Source organism: Salvelinus alpinus, chromosome 32 (genome assembly GCF_045679555.1).
Source record: "Salvelinus alpinus chromosome 32, SLU_Salpinus.1, whole genome shotgun sequence".
Taxonomy (NCBI): Eukaryota; Metazoa; Chordata; class Actinopteri; order Salmoniformes; family Salmonidae; genus Salvelinus; species Salvelinus alpinus.
The window spans coordinates 5,575,530-5,598,455 of record NC_092117.1 but is presented as its reverse complement, the minus strand read 5'-3'; the positions used below and the strand labels follow the sequence as shown (position 1 = coordinate 5,598,455).

The 22,926-nt window shown below is 43.5% G+C and overlaps 1 protein-coding gene across 1 annotated transcript in view; it reads right to left on the bottom strand.

The window, feature by feature from the left end:
• Positions 1–22,523, bottom strand: part of LOC139562380 (A-type potassium channel modulatory protein KCNIP2-like) — a 205,517-nt gene extending 182,994 nt beyond the window's left edge. The window contains exon 1 of the mRNA XM_071380070.1: positions 22,142–22,523. Within this exon, the coding sequence (XP_071236171.1) occupies positions 22,142–22,214 (73 nt within the window). The 5' untranslated portion in view covers positions 22,215–22,523. The remainder of the gene's footprint in view (positions 1–22,141) is intronic.
• Positions 22,524–22,926: the final 403 nt, after the last annotated feature.

Sequence of the window (22,926 nt, the reverse complement as noted above, 5' to 3'; positions counted from 1 at the left end):
AGTTCCTCTCTCATTACCTCCCTTATATCTGGCACTCCCTTAGGTCTCCCTTATGTCCCTTAGGTCTCCCTTATTTCAACTCCTGTTCTGTGTGTGCCCAAACTAAGTTTCCCTGGCACGCTCCAGCAGGGAAACTCCTTCCCGTGCCTCAGCGTCCCTGGTCATTAACTTTGTACCAATCTTCAATTTTCTGACGGTTTCACCCCCATTCTGGTGGTTGTGGACAGATTTTCTAAATCATATAGTTTCATCCCTCTCTCTGGTCTCCCTACTGCTCTCTAGGTCACTGAGTTCTTCTGTCATTATGGTCTTCCAGAGGACATCATCTCCGACCGTGGCCCCCAATTCACATCACGGTATGGAGAGCCTTTATGAAGAAGCTCGGTGTCACGGTCAGCCTCACTTCCGGGTACCGGCTTCAGTCCAACGGGCAGGTGGAGAGGATGACCCAGGAGCTGGGGAGGTACCTGAGGAGTCACTGTGAGGACGGCAGGGGGAGTGGGCACGATTCCTTCCATGGGTGGAGTACGCCCAGAATTCGTTACGTCACTCCTCCACCGGATTGACTCCCTTCCAGTATGTTCTGGGTTGTCAGCCGGCCCTGGCCCCCGGTTTGTGGGGCCGTTCAAGGTTCTCCAGAGGATCAATGAGGTGAAGTATAGATTACAGCTCCCCAATGACTACCGCATCTCACCTTCCTTACATGTTTCCCTTCTCAGGCGGGTGGTTCCTGGTCCCCTGGATGAGGCTGTCCCCCATGACACCCTTCCACCCCCCCGGACGTCAAGGGATGTCCCGCCTATGCTGTCAGATCCCAACTGGACTCCCGACATCTTGGGGGTCGGCTCCAGTACCTGGTGGACTGGGAAGGATACGGTTCAGGGGAGCGGTGTTGGGTTCCGGTGGAGAACATTCTGGATCCCAACATCATCCGTGATTTCCATCTTCACCGCCTGGACGGGCATGCTCCTCGTCCATCCGGTGTCGTCCTGCGTCTGGAGCCGTGTGCGTCGGGGGGGGGGTATTGTCACATCTACTCCCGCTCCTCTCCTCAGGCGTTCACCGTCACCGGTTTACTAACCACGTGCATCTGGCATCAATCGTTACTCAAACCTGCTACTCATGAGAAGCAGGTGCGAGTAATGATTGATGCCAGTTGCGAGCAAAGATGGTTGCCAGGACCGGTGGCTAGAAAACCAGCGACGTCGAACGCCGGCGGGGAGGAGCGGGAGTAGACATGACAGGAAGTGTCTATTAAAAATTGTGGTACAAAAATATGCAATGCCTCATTAAAAGTCTCTCCTCAAAAATGTAAATTCCGCTTTAAAAAAGGCCTTTTGCATAAAATCCATCAATCAATATTTATCTTAATTTCCAACAGTCAATACTCATCCAAATGTAGCCTCTGTATTCGAGTCCGCCCGTGGTGTCAGTACCTCCCCTTTTAGTTAAGCCTTTTCTCCTTAGCTCTCAATAGAATCTCTTTCTCTCCACAGGTTTCGATGTCCATGAAGGGAGGGTTCAGGTCTGTCCCCGGGAGGAAGAAGGCAGTGTAAGTATGTAAGTCAGGTAGGTATCACAGTTTCCCCATATGAATTCCTTTTTACTTCTATATCTTCAGCACAATGTTAGGCCATATCCTGCATAATCATAACTTATCCAAAGTGCATACAGTACAGTGACGTTGAGACGTTTATGGGCAAGAGGAAAGGAGTACTTAACTTTGGTTTGTCGTTTGTGTTGCAAGCGACGAGTGTTCAGAGAAAGGTGTGGATACGGTTTCTGTGCGTCCTAGGAGCAGGCGGCCCCCGGAGAGCTGTGTGTTCGCACAACGATCCACCAACTTTTCGTGGGATCTCCAGCGGAAACAACAAACAAGCACACGCTCTGCGGGCAGTAGGGGTGGTGCCAGTGGCCTGGCGTTTTGTCGTTGTTGGGCCGCCTTCCCCGCCTTCTCATAGGCCCCAGGAGGATCCCATGATGATGCTACACTCACTGGTCACGGATCTACCTGTCTGGATAAATGTGACTCCAAAGGTACATTCAATGGGCAACAGTGCATGTCTACCAAACATTAGGAAGTGTGTAGTGTACCCGGTCCCAGATGTTTGACCACTGCAGAACTGAAGGTTTGTAAGAGGTGCTTCCATAGCACCCGGGCTGTGGTGTGGACCTTCTGGTCCTTTATGGGCACCTCCCAAGCGTAGGTGGAAAAACACATCAAACATCACCAGTGGTGGGACACAGGGGGAGGTAATCAATGGCCACCATTTGTATTGGAGCACTAGTTGACCCTCAAAGCATTGCGCATGGGTAGAGGGCCTAGGTTTACTAACCACACATTGTTGACATCTAGCATTTGAATATCTGCTCTAATGTTTGGCCAAAAGAAACCTCTTTGTAGTGCAGATCGGGTCTTCTCTGCCCCCATGTGTTGTAGTGCGTCCATACGTCTTGCCGTTTCCCCCAGTCCATTCATCTGGCACCTGCCTGACTATTCCCCCCTCTTGATGTTTTTAGCAGTTCCACTCCTGCAGTAAGATTTTGATGGGCTGGGGCGCTGCTTGCTGTGCTGGGTTGTCGAAGGGTTGGCCCTGGTCTAACAGTGCTCCCACTGTTCGAAGGGTATCGTTGGTCTCTTGCCAAACACATTACATTTTACATTTAAGTCATTTAGCAGACGCTCTTATCCAGAGCGACTTACAAATTGGTGCATTCACCTTATGATATCCAGTGGAACAACCACTTTACAATAGTGCATCTAACTCTTTTAAGGGGGGGGGGTTAGAAGGATTACTTTATCCTATCCTAGGTATTCCTTAAAGAGGTGGGGTTTCAGGTGTCTCCGGAAGGTGGTGATTGACTCCGCTGACCTGGCGTCGTGAGGGAGTTTGTTCCACCATTGGGGTGCCAGAGCAGCGAACAGTTTTGACTGGGCTGAGCGGGAACTGTACTTCCTCAGAGGTAGGGAGGCGAGCAGGCCAGAGGTGGATAAACACTCCAGGGTCATGTGTTTGGGGGGTCCCCCTCTACTGAAGTCCCTCCAATGAACTGGGTCTGGGGCATCTCATCAACTCCTTCTTCTGGAAGCAAGAGGACATCAGCATTGATGTTGCGGGCTCCTGGACGGTACTCAATGCCGAACTGGTAGTTTGCCAATTGTGTGGCACAGCACTGCTCAACTTCCCTGAGGTCGGATGTATGCAGATGGACAAGTGGGTTATTGTCAGTGTACACAGTGAAATTGAAGCCCCACAGGTAAGGTTTAAACGTTTCTGTTACCACCCATTTCAGTCCCAGCAGTTCCAGCTTGAAGGATCTATAGTTTTGGTAATTTTACTTAGTTGGGCTCAGGCTCCGGCTGCCTTAGGCAATGGCCCTTTTACAGTCCATCCTGCACTTGAGACAACACAGCCCACAGCTTGCATCTACTTAGAGCCAGAAGGGGAGAGAAAAGTCAGCATATGTCAAAACAGGGTGTTGCAAAAGGTTACTTTTCAAAACCAGTGCCCCACTGTAGTTTGTTGAGCTGGACCCCTGGCCCTCCAATAGATTATTGAAAGGTACGGCAATCCTAGAGAATTTAGGGATAAATGGCAGACAATACCCCACAAAGCCCAGGAATGATTTTACCTTACACACTGTGGTAGAGGTAGCACATTCTTTACTGGTTCAACATTACCATGGTCTGGCGTGACACCCTGGGCACCCACCACATGCCCAAGGTAAGTGACCTGCCTCTGGGGCAGGTGACACTTTGGATGTTGTAGTTTCAATCCATGGCTCCAGAGCAGCTCAAGCACTTCCTCCAAGTGGGTCAGGTGCATTTCAGTCTGAGGAATAGACAATTACATCACCAAGGTAGAACAGCAATGATTATCCTACCTGGTTCCCCAGACACCTTTGCATCAGTTGCAGGAATGTGGCTGTTGCGTTACACAACCCAAATGGCATCCGCTCAAACTCGAACAACCCAAGCAGGGTGTTGAAAACAGTCTACTCCCGGTCACGGATGTCCACCTCCATTTGTCAGTAGCCACTGGGGAGGTCAAGAGTGGAGTACCAGGCATCCTTTTTCAGGGTGTTTAAGGAATCCTCGATCCGGGGGAGGGGATAGGCATCTTTTTTTGGGTCACTGCGTTGAGCTTTCTGTAGTCAACACAGAAACGGCATGTGCCATACTTCTTCTTGACCAGGACAATAGGTGCAGCCCAAGGGCCAGCACTCTCACGCACCACTCCTCCATCCAACATCTCTTTCAGAAGGCTGCGCAGTTCCTGATAGAGTGCCGGGGGGGATGGGGCGGAACGTTCTCATGTGGGTGGGGTGGCGTCTGTGCGGATGTTGCGGAGCACTGTATCTATATGGTTGAAGTCTTCCACGTGTCCACCTGTGCACAGTCAAGAGTGGAAAGAGAGGCAGGAATGTTGCCTCGCAATTTGGGTTAGAGCATATCATTGGCGAACATGCATATTGGTAGCACGTGTGAGATCTCACACTTCGGTTATTAAAACACACAGCACTTGGGAATAGGTTAGCACAGCAAACGCACTTCAAAAACATGTGAACACAGCAAACGTGAGAGGAAAAAAGGAAGCTCTGCGTTACCAGGTGACATATATTTATGAAGTGAACGCAGACAATTCCCTGTCCAGTTTTAATGAAAATTGTCCAACATTGACAATGATAAAAGCTAGCCAGCTAAACTGATCAGCTAGCATTTTGTCTATATCGATGCTGTTACGATAACCAAACAGTTGGATAAACCAAATAATTCGATAAACTACAGGATTGGATGTTGCATGACACTTCCATTTTGTTTGAGTTGCTTCGTGTATCAGAAAATTAGCTTCAGATGATCTCACCGCAATATTGCATCCAAGTTGCTTGACATATGGGTTTCAAAGAACTGTCAGTCAGCGGTCAGTCGTAGCAAAAATAGTATTGAATGTCAGCTCAGGATGTATAAGTGGCATTTGATTACCCCATGTGGAGCTCAGTTGGTAGAGCATGGCGCCAGACTTGTGGGTACAATTCCCACGGGGACAGGTGGGAAAAATAGTATAAAAACGTATGCACTCATTACTGTAAGTCGCTCTGTATAAAAGCATCTGTCAAATGACTGAAACGTACATTTGAATAAGATGAAAAGCCAGCCATTACTACTTACATTCCTTTGCGTCTCTGGCTAATGTGATGAGTCATGATTCCCCAATACACTTGTCACGCTTCATCCCATACTAATCAAAACCTTGATGTGTAGCCTAGCACAGCATTATATAAATGACTATAATATATCGATAAAGAGAGGAGGGAGAGAGGAACAGAGAGAGAAAATGAGCGAGTCAGTGAGATATAGCTAGAGAGAGATCCGACTATGTTAAAACCATTCACTCTCACATATTTAATCAGTCTGTCATCGCAGCTCACTGCGTGCACTCACACACGCACATACGCACACACCCAGGCAAGTAGGAAATTATGACCACGAGAGAAAATAAAAAAGTTGGGTCTTCAATCAAGAAACCGTGTCTAGTGGCAAAAACAACTACTCCCCTATATCACACCCTTCTTTCATACCACTCTCTCGCTCTCTCTCAGTTAATCGTTTTATGTATGATGCCATGTTGATGTTAATGTTGTTGGTTGCTGCTCTAATCCAGGTCTGGGCCGATTGCATTGCTGTTATGTCAGCTGCCTCACCAATCAATCAAGCTTCTCTGTGTGTGTGTGTGCGTGTGCGTGTACATGTTTGTGTTTATTTGTGTGTCTGTGTTTGGGGACTCCATTAAAGCTTATGAAAGAAATTTGAGCGTGGTGAACTCTGTGCCTGGGGATGCCAACTCTTGGAATTGTGGAATGTGGTGTGTGTAATCCGTTTAACGGGTTTTGGGAAAATAGGATTCCCAGTGCCATACCCTGAACCCGGAGCGCCGTGCCTTGCTGTTGGCTGTATACATGATTCAGTAAAATAATTGAAACGTTTACAAATACTTTCTCTGGGGTTTTCTTGTCTCTTTTGTCTGTTAAAAGTATTGATTGGTTTGAGGGTTGACTGACTGTGTTGTAGTAGAGATGGGAGTACTTTAGTATGGTATCACACTCAAGTCAAGATTCACACATAGGCAGGTGTGTACAGATTACATTTCCTTGAAAAGTGTCTGGAGAAGTGTCAAACTTGTCAAGAGCCATTTCAATATTATACAGTATGTGTGTGCGTGTGTGTGGATTTGTGTGGTAATAAGCTGTCAGTCAGGACCTCTCTCTTATGGCAACCTGGCCTGAGGCTGTGACACGGGTGATGGAAGCCATTATGGAAGCAGATACACTGTTCTACCCCTGGCAGTACCGGCAAGGCAGACGGAAACACAACAGAGATAGGAATGTTTGGTTGTGCCAAAAACACAGCTGTTTTTTTGCAGTTATTTTTGAAACGTTAAATTCTCAACATTGGGCTTGCTTATTTGGAGGGTCACAATTGCAGGATGTCAAATCCACAAACGAATAAAACTGAAAATGGAGAGTGTTGCTTTCGGCACGCCGCAACAGAACAGTGAGTGTGGACACATTTGTTACATTCTGAGATTGTTGTGAGGATTCTAAGAATTGCATAAAACAGCTGATTCAAAATGCCATTAGCAGCAGCAGGTGTTCTGATCTTTCCCACTGTCACTGACACTTCTGCTCATGAATGAAACGAGTGTGTGAATCTGTGTGTGTGTACGCATCTGTTAGTGTGTGTAAGTGATGTGCGTACCATCTGGGTCACATTAATCGATGAATGTTTTCATTGTTTAAATGTGGAGTTTGTGTATGGATGAATGTCATCATCATACTGTTTCCTGTAAAATAGGACCCATGGTGATTTTTCCTTATCTTAAACTGGCACCTCTTTCAGAGTCAACCAACCACAGGGTGTCACTATTTTTTCAACTAAATAAAAAATGATGTAGGATTCAAACCATAATCACTCATAATATACATGATCACTGTGGCTATTGAGGGTGAATGACCAGAGTGTGGCTTGGCCCAGCAACCCTGCAGTTTGAGGGCAAGCTCACAACAACCTAGTCACATGACACGTTTGAGTGGGCTGCAAACTACTCAGGGAAATAGTTGGCTTATTCCGTTGATACCGACAAAATGACTGACAGACTGACAGATATCGACTAGGACCTGTCCACTTTGGCGTTGTCCAAATATTGACTACAGCTCTTCTCCTGCCTAAACTAACTGACTGATTGACTACCGGTCCCCCCACAGTGTTTCCCTGTGGCGCTATCTTTCAGCTCACAACAGGACGTGTGTGTGTAGGCATACGTGTCACTCTGTGTGTCTGTATGTGCATGTGTACACGTCTGTGTGTGTGCCCCTATTTGCATGTGGGTTTTTGAGTCGTGTGTGTGTGTTTTTGTGTGTGTGTGCGCTCGCAGTGTATAAGCGTATGAAGCTACAGTTGGATATGAGTCCAAGGCAGGGGTTAGAGTATTGACTATATTGACTATATGGTATGGCAGGGGCTAAAATACTCTAAGGTACACAGCACAGCTAGTGCTGTGGGCACCTTATACTATAACTGCCAACTTCTTCCGCTTTCCCTTTCTCCCTTCCTTCTATCTCCTCTCTCCCCTCCTACCATCCGCTTGTTCTTTGTCAATCTCACACTGTATGGTTTGAGGGGTTTGAGAGCAAGATAGGACTAGAGAAAGAGAGAGAGAGACTGTACATCTGATCAGTGATTGTAACCCTGATGATGAGACAAGACAATACTCACTACGACTTTCAACACACACGCATACACACTGCTTGAGTCATGAATATCGAGGAGGGGAGAAAAAAGAGAGAGTGAAGGAGAGTGGGGAGTTCACTGACAAGCCTGGATTTGTATTGAATTCCATTATCCCTCCCAAAAACCCACTGGTAATTATGTAGATACAGACAGGGGTTTTGTTGGGGGAGAGGGCTCATCAGCTTGTATGTCAAAATCCAGTGTGAATGCAGTTAGTATTGAATCATATGCTCCTGTCTTGTTCACTTACATACACTGTTATGGTTGCTGTTAATATAATACAATCTGACTGAGCTAATGGTGGAATGCCATCCACTAATGCATGTTCTCTCTCTGACTGACGCGGAGCGAGAGAGAGAGAGAACAAGTGCTAAAAAAGGAGAGAGAGAGAGAGAGAGAGAGAGAGAGAGAGAGAGACAAAAATAAAGAGATAGACTAGCTTTGTGGCACCTTCTGTATTAATACTTCGTCATAAAAAGCTGATACTTTTGAAATATGGTATTTCAACAGTGTGGCACTGCTGGGAAAGAAATGTGTCCACAACCCCAAATCTCTCCTCTACTCTCCTCCTCCCCTCTCGTCTCTGCACAGTAAGCGTATATAGATGAGTGTGCATTTACAGGGGAGGAGGAGAACCGTGCTTATTTTAATTAACGATCCCAGTCCTCCCTCCCAAGATACACTCCCAGATTAAAACTCATTAGCATTGATTCTGGCTGCCTCTACTATTACCCCACAGACCACTCGTGACCTAAGAGAACAGTAGTGGTCAGTGCCGTTAAAGATGAAGGAGGATGTTTTTTTTTTTTTTTATGAGCATGACCATATACAGTTGAAGTTGGAAGTTTACATACACTTAGGTTGGAGTCATTAAAATTCGTTTTTCAACCACTCCACACATTTCTTGTTAACACACTATAGTTTTGGCAAGTCGGTTAGGACATCTACTTTGTGCATGACACAAGTCATTTTTCCAACAATTGTTTACAGACAGATTATTTCACTTATAATTCACTGTATCACAATTCCAGGGGGTCCGAAGTTTACATAGACTAAGTTGACTGTGCCTTTAAACAGCTTGGGAAATTCCAGAAAATGATGTCATGGCTTTATTAGCTTCTGATAGACTAATTGACATCATTTGAGTTTATTGGAGGTGTACCAGTAGATGTATTTCAAGGCCTACCTTAAAACTCAATGCCTCTTTGCTTGACATCATGGGAAAATCCAAAGAAATCAGCCAAGACCTCAGAAAAAAAATGGTAGACCTCCACAAGTCTGGTTGTCCAAAGGGCTGAAGGTACCACGTCCATCTGTACAAACAATAGTACGCAAGTATAAACACCATGGGACCACGCAGCAATCATACCGCTCAGGAAGGAGACGCGTTCTGTCTCCTAGAGATGAACGTACTTTGGTGCGAAAAGTGCAAATCAATCCCAGAACAACAGCAAAGGACCTTGTGGAGGAAACAGGTACAAAAGTATCTATATCCACAGGAAAACGAGTCCTACAGTATATCGACATAACCTGAAAGGCCGCTCAGCAAGGAAGAAGCCACTGCTCCAAAACCACCATAAAAAAAGACTACGGTTTGCAACTGCACATGGGGACAAAGATCGTACTTTTTGGAGAAATGTCCTCTGGTCTCATGAAACAAAAATAGAACTGTTTGGCCATAATGACCATCATTATGTTTGGAGGAAAAAGGGGGACGCTTGCAAGCCGAAGAAAACCATCCCAACCGTGAAGCACGGGGGTGGCAGCATCATGTTGTGGGGGTGCTTTGCTGCAGGAGGGACTGGTGCACTTCGTAAAATAGATGGCATCATGAAGAGGACAAAATATGTGACTATATTGACGCAACATCTCAAGACATCAGTCCGGAAGTTAAAGGTTGGTCGCAAATGGGTTCTCCAAATGGACAATGACCCCAAGCATACTTCCAAAGTTGTGGCAAAATGGCTTAAGGACAACAAAGTCAAGGTATTGGAGTGGCCATCACAAAGCCCTGACCTCAATCCTATAGAAAATGTGTGGTTAGAACTGTAAAAGCATGTGCGAGCAAGGAGGTCTACAAACCTGACTCAGTTACACCAGCTCTGTCAAAGAGGAATGGGCCAAAAGCTTGTGGAAGGCTACCCGAAGCATTTGACCCATGTTAAACAATTTAAAGGCAATGTTACCAAATACTAATTGAGTGTATGTAAGCTTCTGACCCACTGGGAATGTGATGAAAGAAATAAAAGCTGAAATAAATCATTCTCTCCACTATTATTCTGATATTTCACAATCTTAAAATAAAGTGGTGATCCTAACTGACCTAAGACAGGGAATTTTTACTCTGATTAAATGTCAGGAATTGTGAAAAACTGAGTTTAAATGTATTTGGCTAAGGTGTATGTAAACTTCCGACTTCAATCGTACATATTACAGCATATTGGATGACTGTTTAATTCACCCAGTTAAATGTAACAGCGATAGGTTTAGGCTATTACATGATACTCAAATTTTCCCTAAACCCATCATGAGGTTGCTACAACCTAGCCTATGAATGAAAGTTTACAACGTAGGTCCACACAGGTCGAGAGAAAAAAAGTGAGGTGACAGACAGTGACACATGGACAGACAGTCACACATTCAACACCGCCTTGCACACTCTTGCCTGCATCTAGCTGATGTAGGGTGTAATCATTAGTCCAACAGTTGCAAACAAGAGTATCTATTGGACAAATTCAGGTATGTTTATTACTGTTTTGTTCCGTTTAACAGAATTGGTGGAATGAATACACCCCTGATCTCGTGTAAACACAGATCACTTTCATAACAGCCACGTTGCATTGCTTCTCGCACCTATGCGCTCTCCTCCTCTCATCTTTTCCCTTCGTCATTTGTGGACATCAATGCACAACACATCAGCTGTATGTGACCAGGTGAAAAAACCTTTCCAAGCCAAACCATATCGTAACGCCTACCCACAGCTAAAGTAATGTCATAGTCAACATAGCTAATAGAACTATCACGTTACTAAACCTGATACAATCATGCAGTAAAGTTACAGTGTACAGTCAGTAAGCAGTTCAGCAATAAATTCATCAAACCAAAAGCTTACCTTGACTTGGAAGAGTTACAGTATTGTGTTGGATAGTCATAGCCAGCTAGCTAACATACCGTCCCTCTGTTTTTAAACAGGTAGTTTGAGTAGGCTAAACTAGCTAGCTGCATTTGCTAGCTAAATAAGTGAAACTGAAAAAAAGACAATCTCTCTTTCTTGCTTCTTTATTTTGTAAAAAATGAATTTGTTAAAAACTGTTCAACTATTGTCTATCTTTCTCTTTGAGTCAACTACTCACCACATTTTATGCAAGGTTGGTCACAACCACAAAATTTTATTTCTTTCATCCCATTCCCAGCTTTTGATACAAGCTAGCTGTATCTTATGCTTTCAGTACTCGATTCGTTCTCTGATCCTTGGACTACGTGGACAACATGTCAGTTCATGCTGCAAGAGCTCTGATAGGTTGGAGGACATCTCCGGAGGTTGTCATAATTACTGTGTAAGTCTATGGAAGGGGGTGAGAACCATGAGCCTCCTAGGTTTTGTATTGAATTGAATGTACCCAGAGGAGGACGGAAGCTGTCCTCCGCCTGCACCATGGTGCTACCCTACAGAATGCTGTTGAGGCTACTGTAGACCTTCATTGCAAAATAGTATGTTTCAATCAATTATCTGGTAAAGTGATTATATTTAGTGTAGTTTTATCAAAAGTCAAAACTCATTTCGGCATTTGTTATTATTGAAGGAGAGTTTTTTATCGAGTTATACAAATCAACAAGGAGTCAGTAGAAACCATATGTATTTAATAAAGTCAAATATATCAGATATGTTTTTTAAAAAGGCAGTAAATGAGACTGAGTTAACTTTTTTGCTGCCAGACAAGGCTCTGCTGATAGCCAGGTGTAGCAGTGGTAAGGATTCACCTCATGATGCTGAAAGGAAAGTTCCTGCTGTCGGGACAGCTTTATGTAAGCCCTAACAGTTTCTGGGCACCGTTTGTCACTGTTAAAGTGTAATAAATGTATTGTTTAATGTTGTGTAGTGGCTTTTCTGGCATGCGTCAATTTATTTTGCTGATAATGCCCAATTTTGCCTGGCATAGCTAGAACAGTTTGCCTTTTCGTCGGGATACTCGACACTGTTCATTACAACGAGATTGCATTGCATATCAAACACTAGGCTAGAAGCTAGCTAATAGTTTGATGCTAGCATACCAGCCAATATGACAACCAAATAAAAAAATATTTGTTGCTGAAAATAGCTGGTCAAACTAGAAATGTGGGGGGATTTGAAAGCATAGTGACACTTGCGTCATGACTTCTACAGTAGCCTGGACCAGCTGTTTTTTTATCCATGTATGAAGCTGTGTTTCTATGGGCTAATAGCAGTAAAGTCAAATTCAATAGTGCATTGTGGGTAGGTCAGAAGATATCCCCAAATACATTTATTAATATGTAAAAATGCTAAAACATAAGTATGGTTGTAGTTATAGGTAACCAGATTGTGACTACAACCAAGTACGTAAGTCTTTGACTTTTAGCGAGTAAAAACGCATGCTTCCTACGCTTCAACTAGCCCAGACTAGAGAGCGCTGGACAGGGAAATGTGTCCAACTCATCATGCCAAATTAGGTGACACATTAAATCAAACCAATTAGCGCCAGTAGGAATTAGCATTCCAACAACACACATAGCTAGAAAGCGACAATGGACCAAAGTCTCTATGACAGTTATCGCTATACTGTAGGGCCGTCTCTACTATGTAGGACACTCCTGTCTTGTTATCATCAAAGAGAGAGATTTTTTTTTAAACTACCTTGGGTCAATTCAACTGTCATACAGCCAAATGAATGCCAATTCACATAAATACTCAACCACAATACACGTCAATAATATAATACAAATATATGATATGCTTTTATCAAAATACCCTTACAGTAGTGGCAGTGTGTGAATATATTTTCTTATGGATTGACCCTAGCGGTAATCAAACCAAAGATCCTGACGTTATAAGTGCCATGCTCTACCAACTTAAAAACTTAAAACTTACAAACAGGACCCCTTCATCATCTACCATACAGAGAACCATCACACCCCAGATCAATCCTGCACCAGAAAGAAATCTATGTAGGTTGGTGTGGGAAAGATGTGCCCCTTGGCTGCAACCTTCTATATCAACAAGCAACAAATTACTGTATTTTGTAAGACTGTTGTGCGTATTGTACATTTTGTGCACTGTGTCCAGTGAAGAAGTCTTCACATTTGGAGTGGAAGATCCTAACCCTATTGATTCAGTGGTAGGGAGAGAACAAGAAGGAGGAGGACATGGGGGAGGGGGGGGGGGGGGGTAGAAGGGATGATAAAGAGGAGGGAGTAGAGGGCTTGGAAGGGATGAGGAAGAAAAAGGAGGCTAGACACCTGTGGTGCAGCACGGCAGCCTTCTAAATTAGGGGGTTTGATTAAACTGGCCCGGTTAGCACCGGGTTCTGGCCTGTCACGTGACCATGCGAAGCCGGTGAGGGAGGCGTGCCTTGCTCAAATCCAAATACTAATCTATGCCGCTCTGTCATATTGTCAACAACTCTTTTCCATAAAATGTATGTTTGAAATTTCAAACTAGTTATCATTGGGAAAACAGATAAAGCGTTTTTATCATAAGCCATCACTTTTGCATGTGAAAACACAGAATCCTACTCATTACTCCATGTGCTTAAAATACGTCACTTTTCTTTTGAGGTGACTCGGCCGTCGGCCAGAGCGGGGCACCAGGATCACGGCCGGGAGGCAGCCCGGTTCCAAAACTAAATCACTTTTCAAATCACTTTTCACCGATGGCAAACTCCGCACACCCGGACCAGCTTCATCGAATCCCCTCATTGACTCCCTTCAAGGTGCGAGGCTCTCACTCTGTTAGGGAGAGCACTCTTGAGAGTACACGTGAGCGGTATGACTGGGACATTTGTGTTTTGCTGTGTTTAAGCTTTAGCTTAATTCTGTAAAAGTCCGAACCGTGTAAAGCTGAAGAGCCAGGACTGCATTTGCCTTTTTCTAAATAACAGCCTCTCTGTTTGCACTGCGCTCCTGTCTCCTGTGCCTTTACCTTTGAGTCAATGTCTATGCCCGACCCCCAGACAGTGTAAAACCCCTTGCACTGTCACAATAAAAAATGTAAAATGTTGTTTGAAATGTCTTACCTCCCTCTGAGTGTCTGTGTGTGTGCACGTGTGTGTGAGTGTGTGTGTCTGTGTGCACGTGTGTGTGTGTCTGTGTGCACGTGTGTGTGTGTCTGTGTGTCTGTTTGTTTGCACGTGTGTGTGTGTGTGTGTGTGTCTGTGTGCACGTGTGTGTGTGTCTGTGTGCACGTGTGTGTGTGTGTGTGTGTGTGTGTGTGTGTGTGTGTGTGTGTGTGTGTGTGTGTGTGTGTGTGTGTGTGGGTCGGAGGATCATGTCCAGCTCTTAAATTAATTGGATATTCGTGTCTGGCAGAAAAAGCAGACTGCCCACCATCCAGTGTAGTCAGCGACATCCTACTTATGCTCTCACACACAACTAATGTGCTTAAAGAACACTCCCTTAACTTGTACACACCCACTCACTCACTCACTCACTCACGCACGCAAACCTGGACACACAAACAAACACAATACATTACTCACACAGACATGCACACTACACGACTCACACGTTCCCACACACCCTAGTCTCTTTCCCCCCGAAGCACCATTCTTTTTTCATTTTTTTTCATATAAAGGTATGTACACACTTTCCCTAAAACAATGCATAAACACATACTATACAAAAACACACTATTACCTTGCATATTTTTCTGTCTTTCCACAGGGCATTTCTCTTTGTTAGCCTTTAGGGTGTGAAATGTGTTCTAGTGTTTAATGGGTTAGAAAAACATTACGACAGGAGAGCATGAGTGTTAGTGGGTTTAAGCTCTAATCCACTATGGAGAGGAGAAAGAAAGAGGACAAATCAGAGAGGGCCACGGGGGAGCATGTGACATCTACAGGTTATCCAGTCATTTGAATACCAGAGGTAGACGGACACAAGGAGATGAGATGAGGAGTGGAACCCTCTTCCTAGAAAAATGTGGCACACGGTTGTGAACTCGTTGTCGTCGTGGTCTCCGTAACAACCGGGTAAAGAAATCATGGGAAAGTCATAAACTGGGTGTTATCTGGTCAGATTACAAACAAATAAATACGTATTTTCTGACACACAATTTCCTTCTACAACCAGTGTTCAATACCGTGATGTTCTCTGGGTTGACTGTTGACATGGCATAACGCACTCACAGCATTGCGTGCATGCACACAAGCACGCAATGCTGTGGGTGCGTTATGCCACGTATGCGTGCAAGCGAGCGTGTCTGTGCATGTAGTATCATTCCCCATTGTGTTTGAGAGCGCTAGCTGAAAGATGAGAGGTAATTATAGAAGCGTTGTACAGTAATCTGCTCTTCCGCCTCAGATACGACACTCAAGAGACATCACACACACACACACACACACACAGACCGATATACGCGCACACATCTCATACACACAGAGAAATATACATGCATATGTGCAAAAACACTAACAAAGAAACACACACTGAGAACAGTATGCTACAACAGGCTGCGAGGGAGTTACAGTATTTCTAGAGGGCTACATTTCTCTTCTATCAAAAGCTGATGGTTAGAGACCACCCACACTACCTTAAAGTTACACAGGTCAGTCTCACACGAAGACACACACACACACACACACACACACACACACACACACACACACACACACACACACACACACACACACACACACACACACACACACACACACACACACACACACACACACACACACACACACTCACACAGCATGCAAGCAGAGTTCCAGAGTTAAGAGAAGGAGTTCTGAGTCACCAGTCCTTCTTCGCACACATATCTTTCTCTCATTTTCACACACACACACACACACACACACACACACACACACACACACACACGCACACACGCACACACGCACACACGCACACACGCGCACACGCGCACACACGCACACACGCACACACACACACACTCCCGGACTATGTAATGTCGCAAGCAGGTATAATGATAGACAGATGGACAGCTTTCACATCAGCAGCTAGGATATGAACCCTCTAATTATCCACTATCAACTCGATGAACAGCTCTGACTGACAACTCTGAGATCGCCGTGTGTGTGTGTGGTTAGACCACCATTAGCTGTGCCTCTGCTTGTACTTTCCTCCTCCCACGCTACCTTAAAGGCAAGTCACATGCACTTTACAGACAGCAGTACTGTCAAATCCTATCTCCTGTGTTTGTTTCCATAATAGACCCAGGGATGGAGACCAGTAGCTAATCTGCATCTGTTGTTTCACCACAGGGGAGCTGATCTACATAAAACATGTCTTGACACATACCATTAAAACAAACCACATTACTATCTACCAACGCTCTCCTCATAGACTTTAGCTTAATAGGCTAGCACAGTCATGTGGAGTACGGACCACCCGGGGCTATTCTTTAGTTCCTAATTTCTAAAAACCCATCTAGGGATGGGTGTTAAAAATGTGCATAGGGCGGGCCCTGTGGTGCAATGCATCATGATACACTCTAACGGAAAACTGTCATGTATGCGGTAATTTGGGGTATTACGAACAATAAAACACTGTGAAACGTTTTACTGCAGCATACTGTAAACGATGGTGCATTGTGGGAAAATGTTGTGGGTGGGAGAAAAAATTGCTGTATTTCAAGCTGTGCTGTAATTCAATCCCACAGAAAACAGTAACCTACAGTATCTTTGGAACGGCAAAAACCTTTTGACCAGGTGCATGGTATTGTTGTTTCTGGCTCATTTACATATTTTGAAACGTGGCTATATTTGTTGCACAAGAGAGGCAGAGATGAAGCAAGAGGGTCCATTCCACTCCCGTTAAAATCTGTCCAAGCGGGAAATATTGAATGCGTTTTATGGGCTTAATGGGCTTATTCTGCGACTCCCATTGTTAGGACAAGACAAGACCACCTCGTCATTATAGACAGTATCCCTGGTTGCATCCGTTAGTAAGAGTGATGTACCAATTTAACTGGCATGTGGTAGTAGTGCACCATCCATTTAAAATGTATAGGAGACAGATTGGAGTGGCAGCAAGTCTTAAACCTTTTAATGGGGCGGCAGCCTAGTGGTTAGAGAGTTGGACTAGTAACCGAAAGGTTGCAAGATTGAATCCCCGAGCTGGCAAGGTAAAAATCTGTCGTTCTGCTCCTGAACAAGGCAGTTAACCCACTGTTCCTAGGCCGTCATTGAAAATAAGAAATTGTTCATAACTGACTTGCCTAGTTAGATAAAGGTATAAATATGTTAATGGCTGAGCATTATGCAATGTCTTCTTGGTATTTTTTGCCCTGTATTCGCTGCCCGTTTGGAAACTTTTGTTAAGGCCTCTAGAAGTGCAACTGATATAAAACACCAACTATTCATTGTTATGATGTAATGTGTAAACAAATGACCAAATATGCATTGTTATGATGTAATGTGTAAACAAATTACCAAATATTCATTGTTATGATGTAATGTGTAAACAAATGACCAAATATTCATTGTTATGATGTAATGTGTAAACAAATTAACCTAACAGCCAACCTGCTTGGCCCAATCCTATGTAATTACAGTAAAATACTGTGAAATACAAACCCCATCTCCCCTCAATGAATTTAATTAATCCATCTATTAATTAATCAATTCATTCATTACATTTACAGTAGCATTATAGCCTTTTTTTTTTACAGTAAATGATACAGTATTGTACTAAAGCAATTGCACACAAGACAACTTTTTTAGCATGGCTGCGCTGCGTCATAGTTATGAGTCAGAGCCGAGTACCACAGATCAGCACAGCCATGCTAAAAAAGTTGGTTTGCACATCCTCGAGTGTACAATTGCTTTTCTACAACGGGTTACCAATTAGATTAAAAAAACGTTATTTTGATAAATGTATACATAGGCTACTATTTCATCCCTCAACAAAAATATAGGCACATCTATGGTTACTGGCCAAGCCGGCTGGCCGTTCATTCTATCGGTTGGGTTGCCAGAAACGCAAAAGTATTTTTGTTCTATAGCTATTGACGCGACCCAGTTGTTCATTCTAAATGTTCATGGCAACGCTCTTATCCCTTGCTTGATAGCTAGCCAACTATGGCTAACACACTCAGGTCAAACAGTGCAGCTATGATAACAGCAAAATAGCTGCATTTGCTTTTGTTTAAGCTCTTTTGGATAATGATGTGCGATTTTGCCAGACATAGGCAATGTGCTCGCTTGTCAGGACACTGTTCAGAGGAGCTAGCCAACTACACAGCTAACGCAATCACTTCACTCTGAAGCTGGTAATACAAAAAACTAGCTGCATTTCATGTCGTTTGACCTGTTTTTCTATTGACATTTCTTTGAATATATCCATAAAAATGATTCACGATTTCAACTGGTTGAGAAAAGATGTACGTTCATTCTATCAGACAGTCGTGAAGTCTTTATGTTCTTTATCTATGTACGCCACCCAGTCATTAGTTCTAAATGTGCAGTTGCCATACTGGCTAGCAACGTTCTTATCCCTTGCTTGCAAACCGTGCAGCTAGAATAACAGCAAAGTAACGGCATTTAATTTATTTGTAAATATCCATAAAAAGTATGCTTACTCATGGTTTTGACTGGCTGAGAAAATATGTCCATCTAGTCCTGACACATTAATTCTCAATCAGACATTGGAGATCGAATTTCAATATTGAAACGATGCCGCAAATGTCGAGAGATAGACAGCAAAGCTTGTAAAAAAAACATTTTGCTGTTGCAAACCACAGGTTGGGCTAGAAGAAAGGGGAAATAATGTCTAGATGTTTTTTTTTACAGGGGAGATCAAGTTAATGAATTGGCTGATGGGACACTGGATGCATAGGGATTTCTCAGATGGAACAGAAAGCGAGATGCCCATTTTTGAGTCATAGGCTTACCCATGCTAAACTGGTTTATTGGTATGGCTTAGAATGCGTCTCAACCTATCACAATGCTTGTTTCGACCAACCTGTTGTAGAATGCGTTTCATTACACAGTACTCGCTTTGATACTGTATTTAGATTACAGTAGGTAGGTGTACTGCAATATGAAATACAGTAAATTACTTGCAACTTTGCTGCCTGTAAGATACTGCCAAATTCACGGCAATCCCTTTAGCCATACAAACCATTTCCATCCACAGTTTTAATGCAATTAAAGTCATACCGTAGAAAAAAATTTGCGACAGCTGTGATGGGAACAGGTAGTTTCGGTACAATAAATGCCAATAGATAATTTGTTCGTTCGACATGGTGGGATCTTTTTGCGTCTGTAAAATGAATGACGCGAGAAATGGTGGTGGAAATACCTCTATAACCATCATATCAAAGTAAAGTCATGCGATGATATGGTGTGTGGTCCTGCCACTATGACTCAAGAAACCATGCAGTTTATTAGGTTACAGATGGAATAAGTTATGAGGAAATTCACAGGGTGGTGAAAGTGCACGGTGACCTTGATGCTCCTTTCAAAGAAATATCGAGGGTCCAATTCTGGTGACATGATTGACGCTTGACTGCTGTTTGACAGATACAAATATTATCCATAATAATATCATCATGTACAATAGACTAGCCTGCCCGCACTGTATCTGCGAGCTGTTGGCTAGAGTGCAGATGCCAAGACCAGAGTAGACACATTTGCTGTTGAACGTAATAGTTTTTGTGACAAATCTATCGGTAGAGTTGAAAATACGATGGAAACACATTGAACTTTAGATTTGTATTTGGTACATGAAAAAGTACATTTTGTGTGCACTACCTCATCACACACTGACTTTTATCCGCAACACGTCCTTTTGGTGGAAACAACACTAGTGGGAAAATACGGATATTTTTTTAAGGTAAATCTTAGAATATTTGCATATAAATGTGTCACCAATTGGATGGAAACTTAGCTACTGACAGCTTTCTAAAATCCATTAAACAAAGTCAGGATGGGAATTGCTCCCCTGCACTAGCTCACTTATTCACACCTTCACTTTAGAAAGTCATCTGACTTCCCTTCACACGAACAAGGGAAGAAGGGACCTTTAGAAAAACTTGATCTGTGAGCAAGACAAAGGAGAAGTAAAGAAAATGAGAAGAAAGCATATTATGGCTAGTCTAGGGTCATGTTCACGAGATGACAGGAAAAATACCCTTCAACTACTTGCGGCTGACAGAAAACGTTTGGAGAGCACAGGCCATTGTCAGGTTATTGCAGGAACAAAAGCATCAACTTCTAAAGAACATCTCTAAATTCTTATTTTAGAGATTACTATTAAACGTTAAACCCTTCTGTTTGTCCAATGGAATGTCTTTCTGGTTCAGTCTTGGCTTAAAGTAACAGAGACAGCACACAGAGCCTCCCCAATAATCCCTCTAGTGGATTCTGGAGCTTGCCTTTCAGCTGTTCATACAGAACCGAGGGACAGACTGATTCTAAATGATCTTTCCGGGAAGAACTTTCCCATGTGCAGCCTCACAACCTCACCCCCCCAAAACAAGTCAAAGCTTACAGACTAGACAGGCGTTGATCCTCAAAAACACACGCGCGCGCATGCACGCACAAACAGACACACGCCCGTCAGAGCAAAGTCCATAGAATTAGATTGACTAATTCTAAGAACAACTCATTCTAATTCTATGTGAGCCCCCACAGACAGACCTCCTGGCTAGGACCCAGGAATGGAATCATAGCTTTATTTGTTATGCATTAAATTGGCTACAAATGGTTGTGTAGCTCCTAATGCAGCAGCAGTAGAGTAGTGATGTTAGATTAGATTGGCCCAGCACAGTCCCTGGGCAGACAAAGAGTAGTGTGTGTGTGTGTGTGTGTGTGTGTGTGTGTGTGTGTGTGTGTGTGTGTGTGTGTGTGTGTGTGTGTGTGTGTGTGTGTGTGTCTGCTTGTGTGTGTCCGGCAGCCAGTGCATGGCCTGCCTCTTGTAGAGTAACAATATTTTTGGCCACAAATGCTATCATTTTAATCCAGCAGCTGGCACTAAACAGAAAAATGGTGTTTCATGGTACATCACCGAGCCAATGTAATTAAGGAATGGCAGTGTTTGGAAAGCTTGCAAAGCACACACAATAACATACACACACACACACACACACACACACACACACACACACACACACACACACACACACACACACACACACACACACACACACACACACACACACACACACACACACACACCTATACAGTCCATTAATTATAGAACAATAATAATATTGTCTGCAGTTCCTCTTCTAAACTCTGTTTATATTATGCAAGGGTTTGGTATTGCTGACAGTCTGTACTCTCACAAACACACAGTTTTTGTTTTTAATTAAAATTGTCTTGACATTTTGCAACACACATCTAGGTGACATTCTAAAATCCTGATGGACACACACACACACACACACACACACACACACACACACACACACACACACACACACACACACACACACACACACACACACACACACACACACACACACACACACGCACACCACCAGTAGCACTATAAACTCAAATAGTTTAGCATGGCAAAGCTCATTAAATATAGAACCCAAGATAATTCAGTCCACAACTATTTTGCAAAACAGTCCTAAAAATTAGAAAGCAGATGTTGGTTTGTGTGATTAGAAAAGGCACACTTTCACTAACATGACAACCTTTATTTTATATCACCAAGACAAGGCCAGCACCAATGTCTCCTATCCATATGCGCTTTGGGCATCTCAACCTGACAGCCAATGGACTCCCGTAGAAAAGCCAGGTCAGCAAAATTGAGCGCCACGCACAGATTCCATCGCCATGCACTAACAATTCACGCAACAACATGCATGCGAACACAACAAAAGATACAATATGACATATACACAATTATATATCATAATCAATATATACATTGTGTAATTAGATGAGGTTATTAAAGGCAGCTCGCTTTTTTTTAAAGACTACGATATAGTCTTCATTATCTGCTTTAACACTTTATTCACAACAGGTCGCGCACTAAATGACAATTGAGAAGCATCGAAAGTAGACTAGCACAAGGTTAAAACAATTTTATAAGCAATCGTTTTAGGATATATTGGCTACACAACTATTCCAGTTTTTCGAGAGTCATATGGCATCTTTCACTGGTCTAACAAAGCCGGGGCTGGGAAAGCCCATCACTCACCAGTCAGCTGGTCATACGATCCATCCAATTCTCTGGAATCAGACAAGCTTTGCTCCCGGTTTTTAGTCTTCATATTTCCCGGTGCTGGAACGGAAACTATGGAGGATAAATCTCAGTTGTGTTTTATGGTGTTTTTTGTTTTATGTCTCCTTTAATAATGTGTAGTTAACGGTTGATAAAATGTTATTCAATGACAAGCCCGTTGGTAGGCTGTTAATTCGTTATTTCAGTTTCAGTCCGGACTGCTATGGTGATGTGCGTTCTCCGCTACCCAAACTGGCTTCCGTCTCTCTCCAACAGTGAGCGACACGCGCTTGTTGCCTGCGAACACACACATTTACACACACACTCACACACTAGGATTATCAGGCTTTTGGTCACCGGACTGATTCGAGCAAGCGCACAAAAGCGATACTCCTCTCCATAGACGCGGGAAATGGGGTGCTGAGGGTGGTGCAGCAAACCCTGAAAATCGGAATAAAAAAATAAAAACGAATCACAAAAGTAGTGCACTGGGCATTTGCGGAGTGCACTTGTATTTGCGCGCCTATATAGCCATCTCTAGCATAGGGAATTATATATTTTTTTCACAAAAATGACTCACCACCTGGATTCGGTCCTATTTGAATTTCTGTTTTTTACATTGGATAAAAATAGAGACTCAGAGCTACACAATGGTATATCATACACTACATTTGAGGAAACAATGGGAAAGTAATTCTGCTTTGAAAGTTGATCAACTTGTAAATTCACTTTGAGAAAACAGTCTTTCAATGTTTTGTTAC